The 24,813-nt window shown below is 45.2% G+C and overlaps 1 protein-coding gene across 1 annotated transcript in view; it reads left to right on the top strand.

The window, feature by feature from the left end:
* LOC138265301 (solute carrier family 2, facilitated glucose transporter member 11-like) overlaps positions 1-24,813 on the top strand; it is a 173,684-nt gene that overhangs the window by 76,787 nt on the left and 72,084 nt on the right. The window contains exons 4-6 of the mRNA XM_069212908.1: positions 12,593-12,717; positions 14,566-14,695; positions 15,101-15,249. Coding sequence (XP_069069009.1) covers positions 12,593-12,717; positions 14,566-14,695; positions 15,101-15,249 — 404 coding nt within the window. The remainder of the gene's footprint in view (positions 1-12,592; positions 12,718-14,565; positions 14,696-15,100; positions 15,250-24,813) is intronic.

Below are 24,813 nucleotides of genomic sequence, written 5' to 3'. Positions count from 1 at the left end.
GCTGAAGACGCTGAAGGGCGGTCCAGACGTAACAACATCAGATTCCTCGGCATCCCAGAGCGAATCGAATCCCCCAAGGCAGAGGCGTTCTTAGAGTCCTGGCTGAAAAACACACTTAAAGTTCAGGACCCTGTTACAACTCCAGTGATAGAAAGGGCACATAGAATCCCGAGCAGACCACCTCGCCCTGGAGCGCCACCCCGCCCGCTAATAGCACGTTTCCTAAACTACAGGGACAGAGACTTGGTCCTCCAATACTTCAGAACATCTAACCAGATCACCCTGGAAAACAGCAGGGTTACGGCCTACCCAGACTATACGATGGAGGTACAGCGTAGGAGAGTTGCTTATGTCAAGATCAAACAATTACTACGAGAGAATGGCATCACCTACTCTCTCCAGCACGCCTATGCTTAGTTATGGATGAAAAGACCCTAATGTTTCCCACACACGAAGATGCATGGACTTGGATCCATGCTAAAGGATTGGTCGACCCTACCAAGGAAGACGCACTCACCGAAGAATGGTCTACCGCTAGCTCCAGAAAGAAGAAAAAGCCTAAAACCTCCTCTCGCCCCACAAAGGCACAAATGGTAATGGATCAAGCACAAATATTGAAAGATACCAACTCATTTGCGCGTGCATTACTGGACGCCAGGAGTGAAACGGACACTAATGATACCGCCTCACATGGGGGAGGCTCAAGTCCATCCCCCTCCCCGTTGCTGGTGGGGCCAGACCTCATACCGCACACGGCAGACGAACTTTAGAAGATCATGACTGGTGCCCGTGACGACACCGCTGGTCGCCGCGGTGGCCGGGGCGTGGCTGCCCCTCTACCTCTGGGTTTTCTTTCCGAGGTTTGCAGAGGATATCGGAGAGGAAGAAGTTGCCATTAACATCGGAAATGGCGGCTGAATCATTGAACACTGAACCAACACAAATGGGATCGCAGAGGCAATGAAACATCCTGAAGGTGGGCCACCCAAGGGCCCGACCTTGATTAATCCACGTCCCCCGACACCTGAACGGTATCCGAATGGAACTGACTTCCCTGGATGCCACTTTAGGCACCGGTTGTGCCACTTTGTTTAACAGACGGACACTGTCCGGAATATCCTTTTGGTTGTTATACTTTCCTTTTTCCTCTCTTCTTCAAACCCACTATGGGCCTTCTCTTTCCCCTTCGGTGCGCGGGTTGCTGGTGGGTGGGGGGGGGTCGGGGTGGGCTTGCGGGGCTGTGGCGGGCGGAGATGCGGGGGCGCGGACTGGTGGGGTGAGAATTGCTCAGATAGCTCTTTATGGCACAACACAACCCAATGAATAAGGAACCCATATATAATATAATAACTTGGAATGTGAAGGGTATGGCCGGAATTAATAAACGCAATAGAATACATGCATACCTAAAACGCCATCATATACACATAGCAATACTCCAGGAAACACACATTACACCTGCAGACGCTGCTCGGTTGGAAAAACGCTGGGAGGGTTCAATACATAGCTCTGGTGACTTGTCCTTCGCTAGAGGGGTGCTGATCTGGATAGCTCTGGGTGTCCTCTACACAGTACAACACAGCATAAAAGATAAGGATGGTAGGTTTGTACAACTAAAGGGACTGTTGGACGGGGAGGAGCTCGTGATAAACGGGCTATATGTTCCGAACATTAAACAAGGAGAATTTTTACAAAAAAAGATATTGCAATTAACCAATGATCTAACTACACCCTGTATTTGGGGTGGGGACATGAATTGTGTCCCGCATGTAGATATACAGTAGATAGATCACACCCCCCACTTGTGGCCGCCCCAACAGCGAAAAACTCTCAGATGTTAGGCATATGGATGGAAGAGCGACGCCTGACTGATATATGGAGGCACATGCACCCACATGAAAGAGAATACTCCTACTATTCCCCAGTACATCTATTACATACCCGAATCGACCTCATCCTTATCTCACAGAACCTAACACATAAAATAATGAGCGCAGAGTACTCTGCCAAAGTAATCTCAGATCACTGCCCACTTATAGCACAAATAAGATGGGGCAGGCCCCGCTCCTGTATTCCAACCTGGCTTCTGCAGACTCAATTATTACAAGACCCCCCTTTCAGGAAAGACATAGCCACGCACATCTCAACATATTTCACGTTAAACGCTGGGACAACTAGTTCCAGGGCCATTGAATGGGATGCACACAAGACAGTTATCAGAGGGGTATGTATATCAACGACAGTAGGAGTTCGTCAAACACTGACACGCGAACTCCGAGTGTTAGAACAAGAAATCCACTCCTCCGAACGCGAATTCGCAAATGGCACGATAACACAAGCGAAGCTCACTAGTATACGCTCCAAATGGACCGAGACAGACAGCCGACTCAGACATTTTGACTACCGACATTACATGGCCCGCACACATGCAGAAGGTGACAGATCCTGTAAATTATTAGCATGGCTTACAAACAATGAACGTCGGAACCCTCCCATAGGTGCTATTTGGCTGGAAACAGGACTGATAGTTAATACACAGGCCAAGATTAATAACGCTTTTAGAGAGTATACAGCTCATTATACCAAGCAAGGCCTCCACCCACTAACGCCCAACTGAATGACTTCTTCAGCGGCATTACCCTGAACCGCCTAACTGCCTCACAGGTGACAGAGCTAGACAGACCGATAGACATAACTGAAATCCAACAAGCATTGCAGCAATTAACACATGGCAAAGCACCCGGCAGTGATGGTATACCCATCGAATACTACAGCACGTTCCCATCCCAGACATTAGCTCCATACCTAGGAATGTTAAAGGAGGCTCTAGAACGGGGCCAACTACCAGATACATGCCGCGAGGCGCTGATAGCAGTGCTGACGAAGGCAGGCCGTGACCCATTGGATGTCCGATCATATAGGCCATTATCTTTGCTAAATACAGATTGCAAACTACTCGGCAAAATATTAGCCAACCGCCTGCTCCCATGCGTTTCAGAGTTGGTCCATCAGGACCAATCGGGCTTCATCCCCGGTCGCAGCACGTTTAGTAATATCAGGAACTTACTGCGCCTGATGGGAAACTCTCCTGAAGATGATTGACACCAAGTGGCAGTTTCATTAGATATAGAAAAAGCGTTTGATACGCTGGGATGGCCGTTCCTAACAGAAACACTTAGTCGTATGGGCTTCGGGCGAACTTATATTGGCTGGGTGAGAGTGTTATACTCCGGCCCAACGGCTAGAGTTAAGACGGGCGACACGATATCTGAAACATTTAACATAGGAAGAGGCACCAGACAGGGTTGCCCGCTATCCCCGCTCTTATTTGCACTAGCTATTGAACCACTGGCTGCCCGTCTCCGTACAATGGCCCCTGCCTGGGGTGTCCTGGACGGCCGGACACATCAGATAGTCTCCTTATATGCAGATGATGCGCTGATTTTTCTTCGAGATCATGCTGTGGACTTACCGGGTCTATTGGATCTCTTACAAAAATTTGGCTCGGTGGCCGGGTTAACAGTAAACTGGGCAAAATCGTGCATATTTCCTATGCGCCCGGTCCCCGAAGTACATAGAATTCTATCAAGCCCGGGTGATCTGAAATGGTGCTATACCACATTTAAATATCTGGGTATAAATATATACCATGAAAATCGTGATTTAAGAGATGGTAACCTCGGCCAAGTGATTAGATCAATTAGGGGCTCCCTGCCATTCTGGTGCTCACTTCCACTGTCCCCAATGGGCAGAGTAGTCATAGCAAAGATGATAGTACTGCCGCGCCTCCTCTATTTCTTCATGGCACTGCCGCTGGTATTGCCTGGTTCCTTTTTCCAACAATTGAACAGCTTACTAACGGATCTAATATGGGGCAGTGGCCGCAGACGGGTCGCGTTAACTAAAGTGCTTCAACCGCTTAAATTGGGGGGACTGGGGGCCCCCAAATTCGAAGCCTACTATGCAGCTGCTCAGATACAATGGATAGCTAACTGGATTGGAAACTCCAACGGCGCGGAAACACAACGGGTGTTACTGGATCTCGGCGGTGCTGGGGTACTACAATACCTCATGGACCGCGTAGACCCCAGACACACATGCAATATGCTGTTGACCACTGCGCACTGGGCTTGGGGCCGATATGCATTACTATGCGATAAAAATCCACAATACTCCCCGAGGATTTGCTGCTGGCTCAACCTACATTGGCGAAAATAGCGTCCAAGGTGGGCCTGAACACGTGGGGAAGCAGAGGCATACACACATTTGGGGATATTTACCAAGATGGGCAACTCCAAAAATTTGAGGCATTAGCTGACAAATATGCGTTGGGTCAAGGGGGATTCATAGCTTACGGAGCAGTCCGACACGCTATGCGAGCGTGGTGGAGGAGCGGCAATTCGGAACTGGATGTTTCCCCATTGCTACACGAGCTGATGGGGAACATCACCGCCCCAACAAGCATATCGAACATATACAGCATCCTCGCTGCCCAGTCCGAACACAAACAGGAACGGGCAAAAAACAGATGGGATTGCGTGTTACCTGAACCCCTAACACTAAACTCATGGGAACAGGCTAAGAAAATGACTTATGAGGTTTCACGCAACCCCGCTTCCGGTACACGCAGTTTAATTACGTGCATCAGACTTATTTATCACTGCATCGCATAACGCGGATGTTCCCCAGTTCACTGCAGACATGCCCCAGATGTGGCACAGAAGAGGCCACTTTCTATCATATGACATGGGAATGTCTCCCAATCCAAAACACATGAATTGATATAATAGCGTTGCTTGCTGATTGGACAGACACTACACTATCCCCCACCCCTGACTTATGCCTATTGGGCATAGCACATTGTCCTAAAAAATGCAAACAAACATATCAATGTATCGCCCTGGCATTGGTGCTGTACAGGCGCCTCATAGCCATGCAGTGGAAAGCACCGGGAGCCCCCAGCATCGCCCAATGGCGGGAGCAATTGATACGGTGGGCTAAAGCAGAAGCGCAGACTCTGCAGAACTTGTTGGATAAAGGTATCCTAGTTAAAGGCCTAGATACATTGAATATGTTTGTGTTGGCTGCAGAAAACAAAGATGATGAACGCCCTCCCTAAATTAACAAGAAATAGACATCACCTGATATTTCAGCAGTAAAGCTAAAACACTAGTATAGATGTTCACCGATACAAATAGGATAGGATGTAAACCAACAATGTAACATGCCTTGAGGGAATGCCTAGATGCATCGCCGGGGGGATGGAACGCGCAGGCACGATATGGACCCTATGTGTGCGGGGTGCCGCCGTTCTCCCCCTCCTGGTCCGCTGTGCCTGCGCTGCCATCCTCATTTCGAGTGCAGGCTGGACCCCTGCTATCCCCAAGTGGCCCCGTTGAGTGCGGGAGCGGTGGCGATAATTGGGTTGGAATGTGGACATGCCGCGGGGCCGGACATGGTCGCCGCCCCCCCCTGGCTCTCCCCACCACCTCTCCGCTCCTCCCTCCCCTCTGCCTGCGCCCTCCTTAACCGCTTTAGCTCTTATCTTTAGATCTTCTTCCTATATCTCTTGGTTTTTTGTAATAACCTTGCACAAGTGGGCGTAACTGCTGTATCGTAATTAAGTGAAACTACAGCGAAATCAGACAGAACTATGCATGGAGCATAACCCAGCATTTAGCGCCATCATTTTAGCACTCAATGCACCCCTGCATCCAAAATGGAAGAGGATGCATTTTGCCCTAAGAAAATAGCAATGTAACACAAAAGCAGAAGTCAGTACCAGCTTGCTACGTTTGTTGTTCCTGTTGTCCTATATTGTGCCAAATTACTCATAATTATGTAAAGGGACATAATTGCATCATATTCCATCCAAAGACTAACACAGATTTACTACAATTACTTCACAGGACTTTAGTGCACAAAGAAGAGGCAATTGTGTATCTCTTTTCAAGGAAATCGCATCAATGTGAAACATTAAAGAAAATGCACAAGCAGTTCAGGCAGTAAACTTGGATTGAATCAACCCGAGTTTGCAAAGGGATCAGAAGTACAAGTTGATTGATTATTATCACACCGTTGCAGTTTTTCACTGATAAATTCCAGCAAGTCAGATCTTCTGTATTATTTGTGGAGGCGCATAACAAAGACAAAACAGGTGGAATATGGTGTCTTAAAACGTATTTCTGTCTGTTATCCATCATTTTCTTGTTAAAAACTCAACGTAGTAGGTATTTACTGCAATTAGTAAATACCTCACCCTGGGGTAATGGTATTTATCAGGAGTACTAAATAACCTATCCGCTTCCATCCACTTGTGATGAGGGCCTCAGAATCCTGTGTTGAATTAAAATTCCTCCAGCGAGGTAGTCAATATGGGACAAGTAAACACTGTCAGTGAGGCATGAGATATTATAACACAGAGAGAGACTGTCGGGGAGAGGAACAGACACCATGGGACAAGTAAACACTGTCAGTGAGGGATGAGATACTATAGCAAAGGGAGAGACTGTCGGGGAGAGGAACATGGGACAAGTAAACACTGTCAGTGAGGGATGAGATACTATAGCACAGGGAGAGACTGTCAGGGAGAGGAACAGACACCATGGGACAAGTAAACACTGTCAGTGAGGGATGAGATACTATAGCACAGGGAGAGACTGTCGGGGAGAGGAACATGGGACAAGTAAACACTGTCAGTGAGGGATGAGCTACTATAGCACAGGGAAAGACTGTCAGGGAGAGGAAAAGACACTATGGGCCAAGGAAAGACTGTAATTGAGGGTTAAGATACTATAGCACAGGGACAGACTGTCGGGGAGAGGAACAGACTCTCTGGGCCGTGTAAATACTGTCAGTGAGGCTTCAGATACTATAGCACAGGGAGGGACTGTCATGGAGATGAACAGATACTATGGTCCAAGCAAAGGCTTCCATTGAAGGTTAAGAAAATAAAATAAAATCAAGATGTGGTCACGTTTATGGGAGTGGCAGAGCACTTTAGTATAATATACCACTTGTATATGTTGATATTGGTCCTATGATTATATATACATTTACTCCTGTGCCTTTGACAATAACAGTGGTCTAAGGATTAATGAGAGAGCTTTATTCTCCCTGGCGTTAGACTTCTCTATGATAGGCAAACACTATTGGGCTGTATGAGGACAAAAAAAAAAAAAAAAGATACTTTAGTGTAGGGAGAGCCTGAAAGAAACTGATCCTATGGACTAAGAAGAGACTCACTCTTAGTAAAGAGGACACATGCTGTAATATGGGAGAGACAGTCAATGAGAGGTGCAGATACTACGAAGAGGCTGTTAGTGAGTTACAGATACTGTTGTAGAAGGAGAAACTGACATTGAGATAACCATGCACTGTAGTTTAAGGGGAACTTGTCAGTGAGAGAGAGAGATACTGTGGGCTATGGAGTGACTGTCAGCGAGAGGAGCATGTGTAAGGAAATGCCTCCTTGGCATGGTTACCCCCTAACATTTTGCCTTTGCTGATGCTAAGTTTTGATTGAAAGTGTGCTGGGACCCTGCTAACCAGGCCCCAGCACCAGCGTTCTTTCCCTAAACTGTACCTTTGCTTCCACAGTTGGCACAGCCCTGGCAGTCAGATCAGTCCCTTGCAACTGGTACCCCGGTACCAAGGGCCCTGATGCCAGGGAAGGTCTCTAAGGGCTGCAGCATTTTTTATGCCACCCTGGGGACCCCTCACTTAGCACATTCACACTGCCTCACAGCTTGTGTGTGCTGATGGGGAGAAAATGACTAAGTCGACATGGCACTCCCCTCAGAGTGCCATGCCCACCTCACACTGCCTGTGGCATAGGAAAGTCACCCCTCTAGCAGGCCTTACAGCCCTAAGGCAGGGTGCACTATACCACAGGTGAGGGCATATGTGGAAGAGCACTATGCCCCTACAGTGTCTAAGCAAAACCTTAGACATTGTAAGATCAGGCTAGCCATAGGAGTATATGCTCTGGGAGCTTGTCAAACACAAACTCCACAGTTCCATAATGGCTACACTGAATCTGGGAAGTTTGGTATCAAACATCTCAGCACAATAAATGCACACTGATGCCAGTGTGCAATTTATTGTAACATACACCCAGAGGGCATCTTAGAGATGCCCCCTGAATACCAACCCGAATCCTAATGTAGGTTGACCAGTTTCTGCCAGCCTGCCACACACCAGACATGTTGCTGGGAACATGGGGAAAGTGCCTTTGTCCCTCTGTGGCCAGGAACAAAGCATGTACTGGGTGGAGGTGCTTCTCACCTCCCCTGCAGGAACTGTAACACCTTTTGTTACAGCGCCCCAGGGCATCCCAGCTAGTGGAGATGCCCGCCCCTCCGGCCACTGCCCCCACTTTTGGTGGCAAGGCTGGAGGAGATAATCTGAAAAACAAGGAGCAGTCACCCACCAGTCAGGACACCCCCTAAGGTGTCCTGAGCTGAGGTGACCCCTGCCTTTAGAAATCCTACCTCTTGAGTTTGGAGGATTCCCCCAATAGGATTAGGGATGTGCCCCCCGCCCCACAGGGAGGACGCACAAAGAGGGTGTAGCCACCATCCAGGACAGTAGCCATTGGCTACTGCCCTCCCAGACCTAAACACACTCCTACATTTAGTATTTAGGGGCACTCCAGAACCCAGGAAATCAGATTCCTGCAACCTGAAGAAACAAGAAGGACTGCTGACCTACAAGCCTGCAGAGAAGACAGAAGACGACAACTGCTTTGGCCCCAGCCCTACCGGCCTGTCTCCTGCTTCGAAAACCTGCAACCAGCGACGCATCCGACAGGGACTAGCGACCTCTGAAGCCTCAGAGGACTGCCCTGAACTAAAGGACCAAGAAACTCAAACATAACGTTCAAAAACGCCGCAGGATCCGTTCCCGGAGTCGGGAAAGCCGGGTATTGCTGCTGCACCGGCGCCGGCATAGATGCCGAAGAAGGACCAGGTAACTCCTGGCTAGGAGAACCCTCTGGCCTCTGAAGAGGCTCCACCTCGAAAACTGGCCCGGGTGAAGTCGGGGTCGTAGGAGGTGGAGGGGTGACGGTCGGGCTAATCTCCCACGTCAGACGGCGCCGAGCTGACGGAGATGCCGATCTGGACCGTCCCTTACTCGATCAGCGCCGGGAGTCGTGACGGCGCCGAGAGTCACCATGGCAATAATGGGTCCTCGAAGATCTTGAAGAGGACTCCCTCCGATGACGCCTTTCCTTCTTTTTCTTGGAACGGGCCAAGAACAATTTTGCCTCCCTTTCCTTGAGTGCCTTCGGGTTCATGCGCTGGCAGGTGCTGCATGACTCGACCTCGTGGTCGGAGCTAAGGCACCAGAGGCAATTCTCATGGGGATCGGTAACCGACATCCGACCCCCGCACTGGTTACATGGTTTAAAGCCAGATTTCCTTGGCTGTGACATTGTAACCGTCAACTCGAAACTGTAGCTCCCTTTAAGCCTCGAAGAAAAACCGTTACTCGGAGGCACGGAAAAAAGGGAACTGATGTCTGCACGTCGACGAGGGCTTCTTATTACCTAGATGACGTCATACGGCGTCGCGTGGAGTCGGGCGATTGTGACGTCATCGTCGACGTGCAGAGCTAGAAGAAATTTCTGTTGAGGCTGGCGCGAGGGGAGAATTCTTTAGGTGAGGAATCCACAGGTAGTTACTGTATCCACCAGAAAAAGCGTTACCGAAGGTAAGTAACTTATTCTTTATGTGTTTACTTCAAATCTTGAACCTGTGGTTCTTAAAATAAACTAAGAAAATATTTTTTCTATATAAAAACCTATTGGCCTAAGTAAGTCTTTGCGTGTGTTCCTCATTTATTGCCTGTGTGTGTACAACAAATGCTTAACACCACCCTCTGATAAGCCTACTGCTCGACCACACTACCACAAAATAGAGCATTAGAATTATCTAATTTTGCCACTATCTTACCTCTAAGGGCAGCCCTTGGACACTGCACACTATTTCTTACTTTGAAATAGTATATACAGAGCCAACTTCCTACAGCATGTATTAGTGAGGTCTCGTTTGACTTCTCCCAAACACTCCAACATATTCATTCTTAGTAGCAATGCGGTTCTTTATTCCACTATCAGATGGAATAGTGATTTATTTGCCTGAAGTTTTGATACCCACAGTAAGTTTTGAAATGCAAAAAAAGCTATATATTTATTGTAAATTGGTAGTAGGTACTGAGGGTGTCTCGCCTTGTGAGTTTTTTTGTGATTTGATCCTACTGGTCATGATTCCCGGCGAAATCGTCATCTAAGGCTGTGCATGTTGTATTTCTCTATCTGCTCTCTTGCTCCAGGCAGGTGAAGAAAGCACGCCTGTACCCCTCTACCCTTCCTGCTTTGCCTCAGAGGAGGCGATACAGGCTGAACTTTGGTGGGCAAAACAATGCCATCACCAACACTCCCTGCGGGGTTTCACACCGCCAACAAATAAGATCTTGCAGACCTATCTAACCCTTGCTCCAACGGTTTCTAGCCCATATGTCCAGCTAAAGGGCAGAGAAAGGCATCTTCCTGTTGCATCTTCTCTGTTTGGATTTGTTAGGGCCCTGACAACGTCTAGGGCTTGGGTCTGATCCTCTGCCTATCTCCCCTCTCATATTTTTCCCTAAGTCCCTTCCCAGTCCTCTTGAGTGAACTTCTTATGTTACTCGTTTGCTGCCTTACCAGACTCCATACAATACTACTGGGGGATTAACAGAGCCTCCAATGGTTTACTCTTCTGGGCATTCTATATATATAAAACACTTGGCATCACAAGAAGTATGGAAAAGCTATATAACTGCAATACATACAATACAATATCATAGAATGCCAGTAAAGGGAGCAAATTATAGAGACTGACAGTGAGAGGAACAGATAGAATGGGCTAAGGAGAAACTGCCAAAAAGAGAAACAGATGGAACAGTGCAATTAGAGACTAAAGGCTAAGCAGGGACAATAAGTAAGCAGAACAAATACTTTAGTATGAGCAAATACTGTGGTATAAGGAGGCCAGCAAAAATATACTTTTGTATAATCGTATAATCAGAGCCTATCAGGGAGATTAACAGATACAGCATTAAAAGGACAAATCAACAGTATCTCTTGCCTAGTTAGAGTGTGAGAGGCATGTAATTTAGCATAGAGAGAGACTGACAGCGAGGCTAACAGATACTATATATAGTTCAATTAGAGACAATCAGTGAGGGGAATGTGGACTAAATTTTCACAAGAACCAGATGGTCAGCGAGGGAATGATAAGCAATAATATTTGCAGAGACTGTCATAGAGGGTAACATACCATACTATAGTATAAGAAGCGACTCTCAAATAAACAATTAGGGCCATATTTATACTTTTTGACGCAAAACTGCGCTAACGCAGTTTTGCGCCAAAAAAATTAGCGCCGGCTAACGCCATTCTGAAGCGCCATGCGGGCGCCGTATTTATTGAATGGCGTTAGCCGGCGTTAGCCGACCGGCGCTGCCTGGTGTGCGTGAAAAAAAAACACGTACACCAGGCAGCGCCGGCGTAGGGAAAAATGGCGTTCGGGCGTCCAAAAATGGGGCAAGTCAGGCTGAGGCAAAAAAAACGTCTTAACCCGATTTGCGCCATTTTTTTTGGGCGCCCAGACGCCATTAACATGACTCCTGTCTTAGCAAAGACAGGAGTCATGCCCCCTTGCCCAATGGCCATGCCCAGGGGACTTCTGTCCCCTGGGCATGGTCATTGGGCATAGTGGCATGTAGGGGGGCACAAATCAGGCCCCCCTATGCCAAAAAAAAATAATAATAAATACTTACCACAACTTACCTTTTCTTCCCTGGGGTGGGTCCCTCCATCCTTGGGTGTCCTCCTGGGGTGGGCAAGGGTGGCAGGGGGTGTCCCTGGGGGCTTGGGAGGGCACCTCTGGGCTCATTCTGAGCCCACAGGTCCCTTAACGCCTGCCCTGACCCAGGCGCTAAAATCCGACGCAAATGCGGGTTTTTTAGTCCCGCCCACTCCCGGGCGTCATTTTTGCCCGGGAGTATAAATCCGACGCAATAGCATCGGAGTCATTTTTATAGACGGGAACGCCTACCTTGCATATCATTAACGCAAGGAAGGTGTTCACGCAAAAAAATGACGCTGACTCCATGAACTTTGGCGCTAGACGCGTCTAACGCCAAAGTATAAATATGGAGTTAGTTTTGCGTCGAATTTGCGTCGAAAAAAACGACGCAAATTCGGCGCAAACGGAGTATAAATATGCCCCTTAGTGTACTATAAATCTACACTAGTGGTTCAAGGAAAACTGCTTTTGAGGAACCCCGGTTGGATTATGCTGCTGCTCCTTGTGCATGAGTTAGTATCACTGAGAATGTGAAATGGAGGATACGGGTGACAATACGGCTCTCTTGTAAAGATCGATTTATACTGCTTCTTGAACTGAAAGAACATGGAGACTGAAAGAGATGTGACAGCAAAAGCTGTGGAGAGAAAAGACGAGGGTGGGGCCCAGTGCAGGAGGTCTGGCAGGGACAGTGGCTCAGCCTCACTCAGACGACCTCCCCATTTCTCTTCATACTGCAGGAAGAGGACCTTGCTGTGCAACAACTTGGTGGCTATCCTGGCTGCGGTCCTCATGGCAATCAGCAGGAGGGTTGGGTCCTTCGAAGTGATACTTCTGGGAAGAATGCTATATGGGGTCAATGCAGGTGAGTAGGGGAGACATGTATATACCATATTATGTACTGGGGTAACACCATACATAGGGACCCAATGGAGTATTGCATTTAGCCCTATTGCATCCTACACATGGGACCACAGAAGGGTCACACATGATGCTGTGCATGAGGCATACATTGCAATGAGAAGGGATCATGGAATCATGCAGATTTATATGCATCATTCTATTCATGGGGACATAAGTTGTGGAGACATAAGTTGGGCTATGCATGGGTATATGCATAGTGGTGCAGATCTCTTTGCATCAGGCCTTGCAGAGGTCTGTGTGTGGCATGAGGTCATACTACCACAAACTATCTGCCTATCAATAGCTCATTCTCCAAAGGAAGCCTCTTGCAAGCCTGCGCCTGCCCCCTGGAGCATATTTTTTGCTACAGACATTAGTGGGCTTGGAACATACCATGGAAGCAGGGGTGTTCCTTGTGATAGTTGTTAAGTGGAGTATTATTTCTACTTCTTTGGTAAGAGGTGCATGGCCCATTGATGGTTGGAAGGTGTAGATTAGTGATGATTAAAGAGAGAGGTGTGGCTTCAAGATGGTTTATAAGAATGAGTGGCTAAAGGATGGTTGAAAAAAGAGTGTGGCTGCGTGATGGTTGCTAAAATGGGCATTGGTCTGATAGCTGGGAAAAGCAGAAGTCTCAGAGATGGTTTGTAAAAGGAGCTTAACTTAGAGATTGCTGGAAAGAAGAAGTGAACCATGAAGGATTGGTATGAGGTACGTGGCTCATGGGTGGTCCATAAGAACGGTGTATCTCGGGAGTGGTTGGCAAGAAGTGCGTGGACTAAGGGATGATTGGTAAGATGGGTCTAGCTCGGGATGGTTGATAAGAGAGGCAAAGCTCAGGGATGAATCCTTAGAAGGGTGTGTCTCAGGGATGTCTGGTAAAAGCAGTGCCCCAATGGATTGGAAAAAACTGTGAATCAGGAATTTTTCATACTATGTTTCAAGAATGATTGATAATAAAGATGAGTTTTAGGAATGAATAGTAAAAGTGATGAGGCAGGAGGATGTTTGATAAGAAGAGTGTGACTCAGTTACAGATAATAAATTGGTTGTTGCTCGGTATGGTTGGTAATAGTTTTGTGGTTCAGAGATGGATTGTTAAGAGAGGTGTGGCTCCGGGATGACTGGTAACAGGTGTAGCTTGGGGTGGTTCATTAGTCTGATGTGTTTCATAGATGAATAGTGAAACTCATTTGGCTTGAGGATGTTTGGTAAGAGGTTGTGCCTGATAGCAAAAAGTTTCTGGCTCAGGGAAAGTTGATAAGATGATATGGCTCGGAGATGGCTAGTACAAGAGATGTGGCTTATCGAGGTCCGACTTAGGGATGGGTTGTAAGAAGGTGTAATCATGGATCAGTAGTAAAATTGGTGTGACTCTGGAGTGGGTGGTAAGAGGGTGTGACCCCTGGATGGAGAATAAAATGAGTATGGCTTGAAGGTTGCTAAGAGGATGTGACTCAAATATGTTTAGTAAAAGGAATGTGGCTGAAAATGGTTGGTAAGAAAGGTGCTCATGGGTGGTTGGTAAGAGAGTGTGACAGATGATGAGAATGTGTCTTAGAGATGGTTCATAATAAGCAGTGATGGATATTTAAAGGGTTGTGGCTCGGGTAGTTGGTAAAAGAAGGTGACACTAGAAGGGTTTTTTTCAGGGATATTTACTTAGATAGTGTTGCTCCAGGACAACTGTGTAGGGGTTGCCCTCAGGAATAGAAAATAGTTGAGGATGGCTAGGTTGGCAAAAGAGAGCATTGTCTAGTGTTCATTTTCTTCTGGAAATGCCAATCATGTTCTGCTTCTACTCCTACAGGTGTGGGTCTGAATTCGCACATTATGTACATAGCTGAGTGCGCCCCACTGAAGCTGCGGGGAATGATAACTGTGTCTGCCTCACTCTTCATCGCTGTTGGAAAGCTCATCGGGCTGGCCTTTGGACTGAGGTAACTGATGGCATGTGCCCGCCAATGAGCAAAACATAAAACCCAGTGGTGTTTCATGAATAAACCTCAAAAATCTTCTTTAACTCTACATGTATCCACAATGTATTTTGATATTGAGTAACACAATTCCTGCTTATAGTTTAATATGCCTTTAAATAGTATACAAATGCCATTCGCGTTATCTTTTTCCTGCTGCAGAGGGTAACATTGTTCATTACTATTCATGGTTCTTCCAGGAGGTGACTTTTGTTCCTCACCTTGACTTCTTTGTCTGCACCAATTTGTAAAATCGCAATTTCATTTCTTCAAATGCTGTGCTCATATGCCTTTGGCTATGGCCAACTTAATATGTGATGGAAAAACAAGTTCCAAAATGATACATTCAAACTTTTTTTGCTCTTTTAGTGAGTTCCTGTCTTCAGAAGCCGCCTGGCCTCTCCTTATGGCAAGCAGCGGACTTCCAGCCCTGTTACAACTGGTTACGCTGCCATTTTTCCCAGAATCGCCTCGCTATCTCCTCATTGACATGGGTGACAAAGAAGGCTGTTTGAAAGGTGAGGTAAAAGGACCATCCTCAAGAGCACTGCCCTGGGCCTGGAGTCACTATACTGCTTCCTGTGGCATTAGTAAAAGTAGATCATATGCCAGCCCTGCAACTCGAGTTCCTGTAGCTTACATTTGGTCTCCTATCTGATGTACCTAAGAGTCATTAGAATCCGCCTATCTCTGGCCAACTTGGAACATATCAGAGTGCTTTCAATGTGCCATGCCCCCACTCTGTTTCTGGCTCATGTAAGTGATTTACCACAGTCTTGTGCTCAACCAAGGTAGTGCCCTCTTGGGTGACTCAACCTGTGGTGGATCACTGCTCTGCAGTGTACAAAAAATATGTACACCTCTGTATGCCTCAGTATTGGGCTGAGTCTCAGGCATCATACCACCTTCTCTGACCACCACATCAGGTAGGCAAGGTTACTGCTTGCAGGTCATTCTCATGTCCGCTCCTCTGATCCATGTCAAGATATGCAAGAAAACTGATGTGTATAAGCAAACATTGCGGGGTGTTTTCCCCAGTAGCTCGCACATCTCCCGGTAAATGATTAAAAATTCCTCTACAACGGTTCCTAACAAGATCTTAAAAGATGGGGTTAAAATATATTTACATATGGAAATATTCCTAAATTAATATTATAAACTGAAATTAATTCATTGATGCCCGTCAATATTCATTCTTCTCTGAGGAACAAATAACATAGTTCTTGAAGCATTTCGGGATAAAAACTAAAAGGAGAAGAACATTTTTAAAATGTATATGTGAACAGTAACAGAGTGGATACTGAATAACCTGCATGTCAGTATTTTTAACTTTTTCTAAATCGGTTACGTCACAGAGTTCTGAGAAACTTATGTTTGGACAGAAAATATTCAAACTTTGCGGCATTTCAAACAATCAGTCTCATTGTGATAAATGTCCATATGCAGCTCCGCAGTGTTTGCCTTTAAGCAAACAAACCTTCCCTTTCACTATTCTAGCACTATACACATCAATAGGGTGTATGAATATGGCATGCTGATATTTGTAGTTGTATTAATGCTATTACATACAGTGTTTTTAATTTCCTCTGATTAGAAATTATGTAATCATCTTCACACTTCCCTTGAAATCATGCAAGTGGTATATTATTCTTCGTTGCAATACCCAATTTATAAGCCATAATTCGAAAATCTGGTTTTATGATTTAGGTGTCTCCTTCACATTACATGCTGGCTCTAGTAGTTAAACAGAACAAAGAATTCACATGAAAGCATGCTAAATCTTGCTCATCATTTAATCCTTCTGGTTTTAATGTGTATACACTTTCCATCTCATATAACTGGATTTTGTGAATTGTAATAGGATTGCCTTTCACCTTTTCTTGTACCATTCTTTATCCTTTATTTTTCTTTGAGTTTTCAGCAGTTGACAATAAAGTATAGCCTCAAAAAGTGGTTTAGTATAAAATATTTGTACTGTAAATAAAATGTTCCTGTGAAGTGGTTTTGTGAAAAGACCTGTTTTCAATTTCTGTTGTTCTGGTATTACAACAATATTACAATAATTTGTGATCTGTTCCTGTCCAAATTTCTAAAATGTCTCATACGACTCCACCATAGGTTGATTTTGCTCCCCAACAGTGTATATGCTGAAGAAAATGTTATTGCTTCAAGAAATGCATGTAAACATGTGCACACACAGATGCTGTTGTGCTTGCCATGGCCATGCCAGTAGTTTGCAAAGAAAATGTGATTTTAAGGGGCAATACCTGTTGCGGACGTTGAGCAAGTTCATTATAGATTCATGGCGATTTTGACTTCATGTGTGATTAAAATGTTAGACAAACTTTTCAGTCAGACAAGAAAATGTTTATTTTGACCTTAGTCTTTAAAACATCATACAAACCATTCTAAAATTAATCATCCTACTAAATATAAATACAATTAAAATCACATTGTGCAAACTTAACACAAGAATAAACATTTCTTAAAATTGTTTTTAAGATCCCATTAAAAGATTAAATGCATTGAATGGCAGCCGCCAATCTTCCTAGGTCACACGTCACATCCAAAGAATGCATTTCAGCAATACTGGGAAATTAACTCAGAATCCGCGAATTCAAGGGCGGCAGAATGGGAAGCACACAAGGTGATAGTCAGAGGATGTTGCATGTCATCCTCCTGGGGGGTTAGGCGCACTCTACACATGGAGATTAGCAAGTTAGAAAAGGAACTGAGAGCACTTGAAATAGCGGTAGCCGGGGAAGAGACACCATATACCGCATTAAAAGAGGCACGCACAAAACACAAAGAAGCAGACTCCCGCCTCCGCAAGCACGATTATAAGTATCACCTGATGCGACAGCAATCGGAGGGAGACAGGTCTGGCAGACTGCTGGCTTGGCTCCTAAAGGGAGTTCAGCAGCAGGCTCCAATAGGGGCCATAAAACTAGATAATGGTGACTTGGCCTCCACACAGACAGATATAAACGGGGCGTTCAGGGAATATTATACGAACCTTTACTCCAAACGAGCGGCCTGTACACCCGCGCAGCTCACAACTTTTCTGGCAGGCTCTCAACTAGCACAATTATTGTAGGAAGATATTGAAAAGTTGGAGGCCCCACTGAGTATAGCAGAACTAGAAGCAGCACTAACACAGATGCCTAGGAACAAGGCACCGGGAATAGATGGTCTCCCACTAGAATATTATGCGAAATACTCGAACCACTTGAAGCCTCACCTGCTGAAAGTATACGAAGAGGCCTGGAACCACAAGGTATTGCCCCCCACGCAAAGAGAAGCCATGATAGTGGTCCTGCCCAAGCAGGGACGGGACCCCACAGATGTTAAATCATACAGGCCACTATCACTCTTAAACACTGACTGTAAAATTCTGGGCAAAATATTGGCTAACAGGCTGGCACCTGTCATTCACACTTTGATACACGAAGACCAAAATGGCTTCATCCCCAAACGTAATACCTTCCTGAACATCCGTAGACTAATGGGAGTGATGGGAAGTACTCCTCCGGGGCACATGAGGAAATGGTGTTATCATTGGACATCGAAAATGCATTTGACACGCTGGGTTGGGATTTTCTATTTGTCACTATGCGGAAAATGGGAATTGGCCCCAAATATATATAATGGGTACAAACACTATACTCCAAGCCACAAACACGCGTCAGAACGGGCAGAACGGTATCCGACAACATCCCGATCGCTAGAGGCACTAGACAGGGATGCCCCCTGTCCCCCTTATTATTTGCTATAGCAATGGAACGTCTAGCTACCCGCCTGCGGTCGATAGAGGACGGTTGGGGCATACTCAGGAACGGGGTGAAGCACATAATATCTCTGTACGCAGATGATGCCTTAATATATTTACGCAGAGGAAGCGAGACAATCCCACCAGTAATCACACTCCTGTCTGAATTCGGAACAATGTCCGGGCTGGTAGTAAACTGGGAAAAATCGTGCGTGTTACCCCTGATTGCACGGACACTGTCAAATAGGGCAACGGCCTCGACAGGGCACTTAAGATGGTGCTTTGATTCATTTAAATACCTGGGGGTTCAAATATACCACAAACCAGAGGACCTCAGAGACGGAAACTTGGGGAGAGTGCTGGCCTCCATCAAAGGGTCACTACGTTTCTGGGGCAAACTACCATTGTCACCAATGGGCAGAGTGGCGATAGCAAACATGCTGATACTACCTAGGCTTCTGTACTACTTCTTGGCGTTGCCGCTCCTGATCCCCAAGAGCTTCTTCCGCGAACTGAATGGAGCATTGCTGCAACTCATATGGACGGGAGGTAGAGCGCGTGTCGCACTCGCCACACTGCAGCGCCCGGTGTCTGAGGGCGTCATGGGAGCCCCTAATTTTGAGCGCTATTACGCGGCTGCACAGCTCCAGTGGATAATAAGCTGGATACATAGACCCACACTGGCAGAGTCGGCTTGGACGCTAGCGAAACTGAGTGGCACGCCCTTGGTCGCCTGGCTGGCATCCAGAGCTCCGGGTGATGGCCGACAAACCACTAATGCTGGTGGGGCACGCATATTGGAAGAGATACATCCAAAATGGTTGCGGCGTGCTCCCCTACTCGCCTCTCGTGCAGCTGGGGGCGCTCCCCGGTTGGGCGGGGGGAGAAAGAAAACGTTTGTTGGCAGTGTGGGCGGAGGCGGGAATAGAGACGATTGGAGACTGCTTTGAAGAAGGGAAATTAATGTCCTTTGAAGTGATACGTGACCTCACCTCAGTAAATCCTGGGCAATTTATGACATACCATGCCATATGCCATTCTATTAAGAAGATGTGGGGGACAGGGAACCAAGAGCCCACAACTTCCTCAGCACTGCACCATGTGTTACAATATGACAGCCAGCTGAAGATAGTATCGAACCTATACAAAGCACTGAATAAGCACCCTGCACCCAACTTGGTAAAGGCACTAACTAAGTGGAACGATGTGCTCCCACTCCCGATCTCGCGGGAAGAGTGGCCACGTGCTCTACTTCATACACGGGGGGTCTTGAGAAACCCTAGGTTTCGATATACGCAATTTAACTACCTGCATCAAACGTACCTCTCACCAGCCAGGATTAAACGAATGTTCCCCAGCTCGGACCCAGTCTGCCCAAGGTGCCGAGCACCGCTAGCACATTTCTACCACATGGTATGGGACAGCGCCCAGGTGCGTGTGAAATGGAGTGCAATAGTGGAGAAGGTATCGGAATTGACAGGGATGGCACTTACAGCAGACCCTAAATCCTGCCTGCTAGGTCTGAGACAGAGCGAAAAAAAACATAAGCATCTACACAAGTTTATAGACCTCGCATATGTAATGTACAAAAGACTAATAGCAATGAACTGGAAGTCGGCCACTGCCCTGGATCTGATAACCTGGCACGGCACGATACTGAGATGGGCTAATGCGGAGCTGATGGTACTGCAGAACTTAACAGGGGGGCTCCACCGGCAGGCGGGCAGGGAGGTGTGGGAGACTCTGATAGATAGACTAGAGGCCAAAAGCGACGAGAAACCGCCATGAACTAGTGCACATGATAACTCTAAGGCAGCAGACCGCCTGTCGGGGTTGCTCCCTCACCCAACACGGGGTTCGGCTGACCCGAATCGCTGGGCAGACTGGCGCCCTCGCGGCCGTCTGTGCCATCTGGGGCGATCTACAGAGATTGCTCAAAGCGGAGATAACATTCTACACAGATATAAAAGCCACACAGCCCAGACACCACACACTCCTTTCGATCCAGACCTTCCCCTACACAGCACATAAACACTAGACCCATAAATGAATATACCCAGACCGGGGCTTATTTGTCTACAATTTATTCATGGCAAGCGATTGTCTAGAAACCGCACTTGTACTCCTTATTAAATGAGCGAATGTGACCTCAGTTAACTTGTTGTGGTTAAAGTGTTAAATTGTGTATTAATAGTGCAATAGATCTAGCATATTTTGATACTGCATTTGCCAAACGCTGGAAATAGATCTAAAGTGAAAATGCAATAAAAATATAAAACAAAAAAAACGTTTAGTAATTCAACTCCGTAGTGGAATTGCAGGCAAATCATGGCTGCATAGGCAGCCAAAACAGGTGTTAGGGACATATCTCAAAAACATTTATCACATTTGTAAGGCCACTAATTGATATAAGGTTCTCCCTTTCAGTGATTCAATATGATCTTTCCATGTTAAGCTCTTCTTGTACCATACTCCGAAATACTTATAGTTATTCACTGTTTCTAATTTATTGGACAAGTACATTTCACATTTTACATTTTTTTTTCCAGAATCCCAACACCTTGGTCTTGTCCATATTTAACACTAATGTTTTATTACAGTACTCCAAGAACTTATTCAATTTCTTTTTATAGGCCTACTTCTGTCATATTAATTATGACCAGGTCATCTGCATATAGGAGGCATGCTATGAGGGTACCATCCATTTGTGAGCTGAGGCCCTTTGATGCCGCTAATACTGCCAGTGGGTCTGCAATAAACAGGGAGAAAAGCAAGGGGGCCAGGACGCATCCTTGGCATAGCCCATTCTTGATTGGAACTTTCCAGGTCAAGCTTCCTTCTATATAAATGATTATCTGGGTCCAATTTTGTGAACGCAAACCCTTTATGATAGTAAGGAGACTTCTTGGGATTTTCATTTGAGTCAGTGGTTCCCATAAACATATCCGAGCTACCGAATCAATTGCTGCACGGCTATTAACAAAGCAGTAAAATAAGTTGGCCCTTTGTTCCACAGCATTATTTGCGAGCGACCACAAACTGAAACAATAGTCTAAAGCAGAATGTCCTTCCTTAAACCCTCTTGTTCTAATGGGACAATTGTATGGAGTTCTGCCTATTCCTTAAGACTACCTAACATAATCTTTGTGAAGAGTTTCTCACCCGCATCAAGGAGGTTGATCAATCTATCATTTGTAGGGTTTTTTATATCTATCTTCTTATGTATGGGTCTTATGCTGGTGCTCTTCCAGTTTTCAGGAAACTGGCCTCGAGATAGGATTCCCTGAAATGATAAATGAAAAAATGTAACCCCCAAATCAGCTTCAGTTTTAAATATGATGGTGGGTAGATTGTTTGAGCCAACCACTGTGGTTAATTTAAAGGACACTATGGTGTCTTCGATATTTTGCAGGGAGAATAGGGCTTTAATAGCCTCATCGAGCCAAATTGTCATGCTCTCTACCACACTTCCTGCTCCATACGTCTCCTTTAAATATTCAACCCATGATTCTTCGTCCACTACACATCTCAATGACCCCTTCTCCTTGCCAGAACCTTGTTGCAAAAGCTGCCAAAATGTTTTTGTATTTTATGTTTTAATAGATTCTACTGTATCGTTCTAGCAGCTTTCCTTGTAAGCTCTTTTCCTAATATTTATATATTTTTTTATTTTCTCTTTATGGTCTGGAAAACTGTATACCTCTTGTGATCATATTTTACCTTAAGGTTACTCCTCTCTTCCTTTATAAGGCTTTTTAAATATCTACAATCTCGATCAAACTAAACATTTCCTTTTCTAGCATCTCCCAGGGCTTTTTATGCTTTCTCATATTAGCCTTTAACTCCACCTTTAAGCATTGTACCACCTGGTGGATTGTTTTATTGTGCCATTCTATGCAGTTCTCTGGGCTATTGCCTTATCTTGGCTCTGTTGGAAGTTAGCCAGTTCAACCAGATGTTTCTCTGAGATTCTTGTAGTAAGTCATTTGGGATATTCTACATCTACAGGGAGACTAACTGAAACATCTTTTAGCTGGTTAATTAAATGTGTTTTATCCTTGAGCAATTTAGGAATAATGTTAATACCCTTTTGAGGTGGTATCTAACATATTTAGCTGAATTATTAAATTCTGTTTGATTAACAGCTTCTATTTGTCTAAAGGATGGTTTTGTGATATTTTTGTTTAGTAAAGAAATTAAATAGATACAATATCCGTGGACTCACATTTCTTACATTTTGTTTGGTTCTTCCATCAGTATTTAAGTAAGTAGTTTGTCAGTTTAATCCTAGGGTAGTTTCAGCTATTGAATTTCATCAAGATATTGTAAAGCTTCTTTTAAGTACCAGGTTCGATTCATCATGATTAATCTTTCATCTTTATCTGCTCCCTTTATTCATAGCATTTCTTCATTTAAAAACATGCACAAATTCCACATTTCAATGGTTTATGTTGGAAATTACTATCTTTTGCATGGTATTCCCTGAGATTTTTGTCTTGACTGTTTTTGTTGGCTGTAGAACTCTGTGCACTTTACCCCTCCTAGCTAGAGGTAAAGTGCTGTGCTCGCCCTTTAAACATGATGAAATCCATGATGAAACTTTAAACTTATAGGCCCCCATATACTATGGACATATAAGTACATAGTTTATGGGGGTCTGTAAGTTAAATGTCACACGTGGACTGTAGTACCCATTGTGCCATACACTACAGTGACAATCTAAGCATGACTCCAGGCCTGCCACAAGTAGCCAGGCTGTGGATGCTTTTACTGCAAATTTAACCTGTCAAAATGACCATTTTTGACAAACCTAAACCTTCTTTTTAAATGTTTATATGTCACCCAAGTAGGCCTTATTGCCCATAAGGCAGGGTGCTCAGTGTAAAAGTCTTAAAAAATAGTTTTACTGTTGCAGGGTTGGCTGTTCCATAGGAAAGCATTGGGATACAATATTACGTTTAATAAATGGTATCTCTGCCTAGGAAACATCTACACATTTAATATTTGCATTTTTTGAAATATTTATTACTGGTGAAGTCAGATTTATAATATATATTTTAGAAAGATGATTTTTAAAGATTTACCTTTGCCCTGCCTGTAGTTCTGGAAGATAAGTCTGCATATTGTTCTCTCACTTCTGCTAGCCAGTAATTATCATTTTAATAGGCGTGAATAGGTGTGAACTTGCTCCCAGGATAGGGACAAAAGGTTTTGGATGTGAGGACATGTTGTTATGCCGTTGACAGGATGGCCTGTGGGCTGAGCCCAAGGACTTAATTAACTTCAAGGTGACTACCTGTCACACCCAGCCGTGTACCCTTATTATGTCCCTCCATCCAGACCACCCTCTATGACACTGGACCTGTTGTTCACATCACAGTGTCAAATCCTGCTGGAGGGTCAAAACCCGATGTGGGAGCACACTGGAATTACCATAGTATGCTACACATACACACACACACACAAATACCCACCCACACACACACCTCCCCCCAGCAATTAGAGCTAAAGTTTGTTGTTTTTTCACGCTGCATGAATCTTTGCCCAGATTGTTGCCATATTGGTAATCATCTTGAAACAGTTTTTCTATTTATTGGATTGTGTATTTTTTCTCTTTCGTATTGTTCATTTTTTTACTTTAGTTTCTCTCAAACGTTTGCCCAGTAGACATTACAATGCATGGTTTTACCTCATATGCCTTTACTGAGCATTATTTTACAACACATGCCTTTACCACTCATATGCCTTTACCATGCAGGTAAGTATAGATATATATATATACATATACATTAAAACCTATAGTTAGGATCTAGTTTCCTTGGAAAAAAACGTTTTTTGACTTGGCTATATTTTTGGCGCTGTTTGACAAAACTTCATGAAAATATCCAGAAAAAGTATGCCCAAGGGTCTTGCTGTACATGGGAAGTTTCGGGGTGATCCGTGGAGTGGGGCCCTAGAAAAAGGGGGCGGGGTAAAAAATAGAGTGTTTCCAATGTTAATTCTCATAGACACTTTAGACACGCCTGCAGGCTTAACCGCTGGACAGGATAACATAAAATTTGGGAGAAAGGTTGTTTTTGGCCTGCAGATCATGCTTTTTGTAATTTGGTGTAAATCTGTTTAGTAGTTTAAGAGGAATTAAAGGAAATCCAAATTTGTATACCTGAGTAGAGCCTAAGCACAGATCTCATGGTGAGATCTGACTGGCTGTAAGCATTTCAACCAGGATGTGCTAGCAGCCATCCTGAGACCAATATACATGATGGCACCCCATGAAAACAGTGAATGTCAGGTTTTGATGGTCACAAAAAAG

Source organism: Pleurodeles waltl, chromosome 11 (genome assembly GCF_031143425.1).
Source record: "Pleurodeles waltl isolate 20211129_DDA chromosome 11, aPleWal1.hap1.20221129, whole genome shotgun sequence".
Classification (NCBI taxonomy): domain Eukaryota; kingdom Metazoa; phylum Chordata; class Amphibia; order Caudata; family Salamandridae; genus Pleurodeles; species Pleurodeles waltl.
Note: the sequence above shows the minus strand (reverse complement) of the source record. Positions and strands in the feature narration are given on the sequence as shown.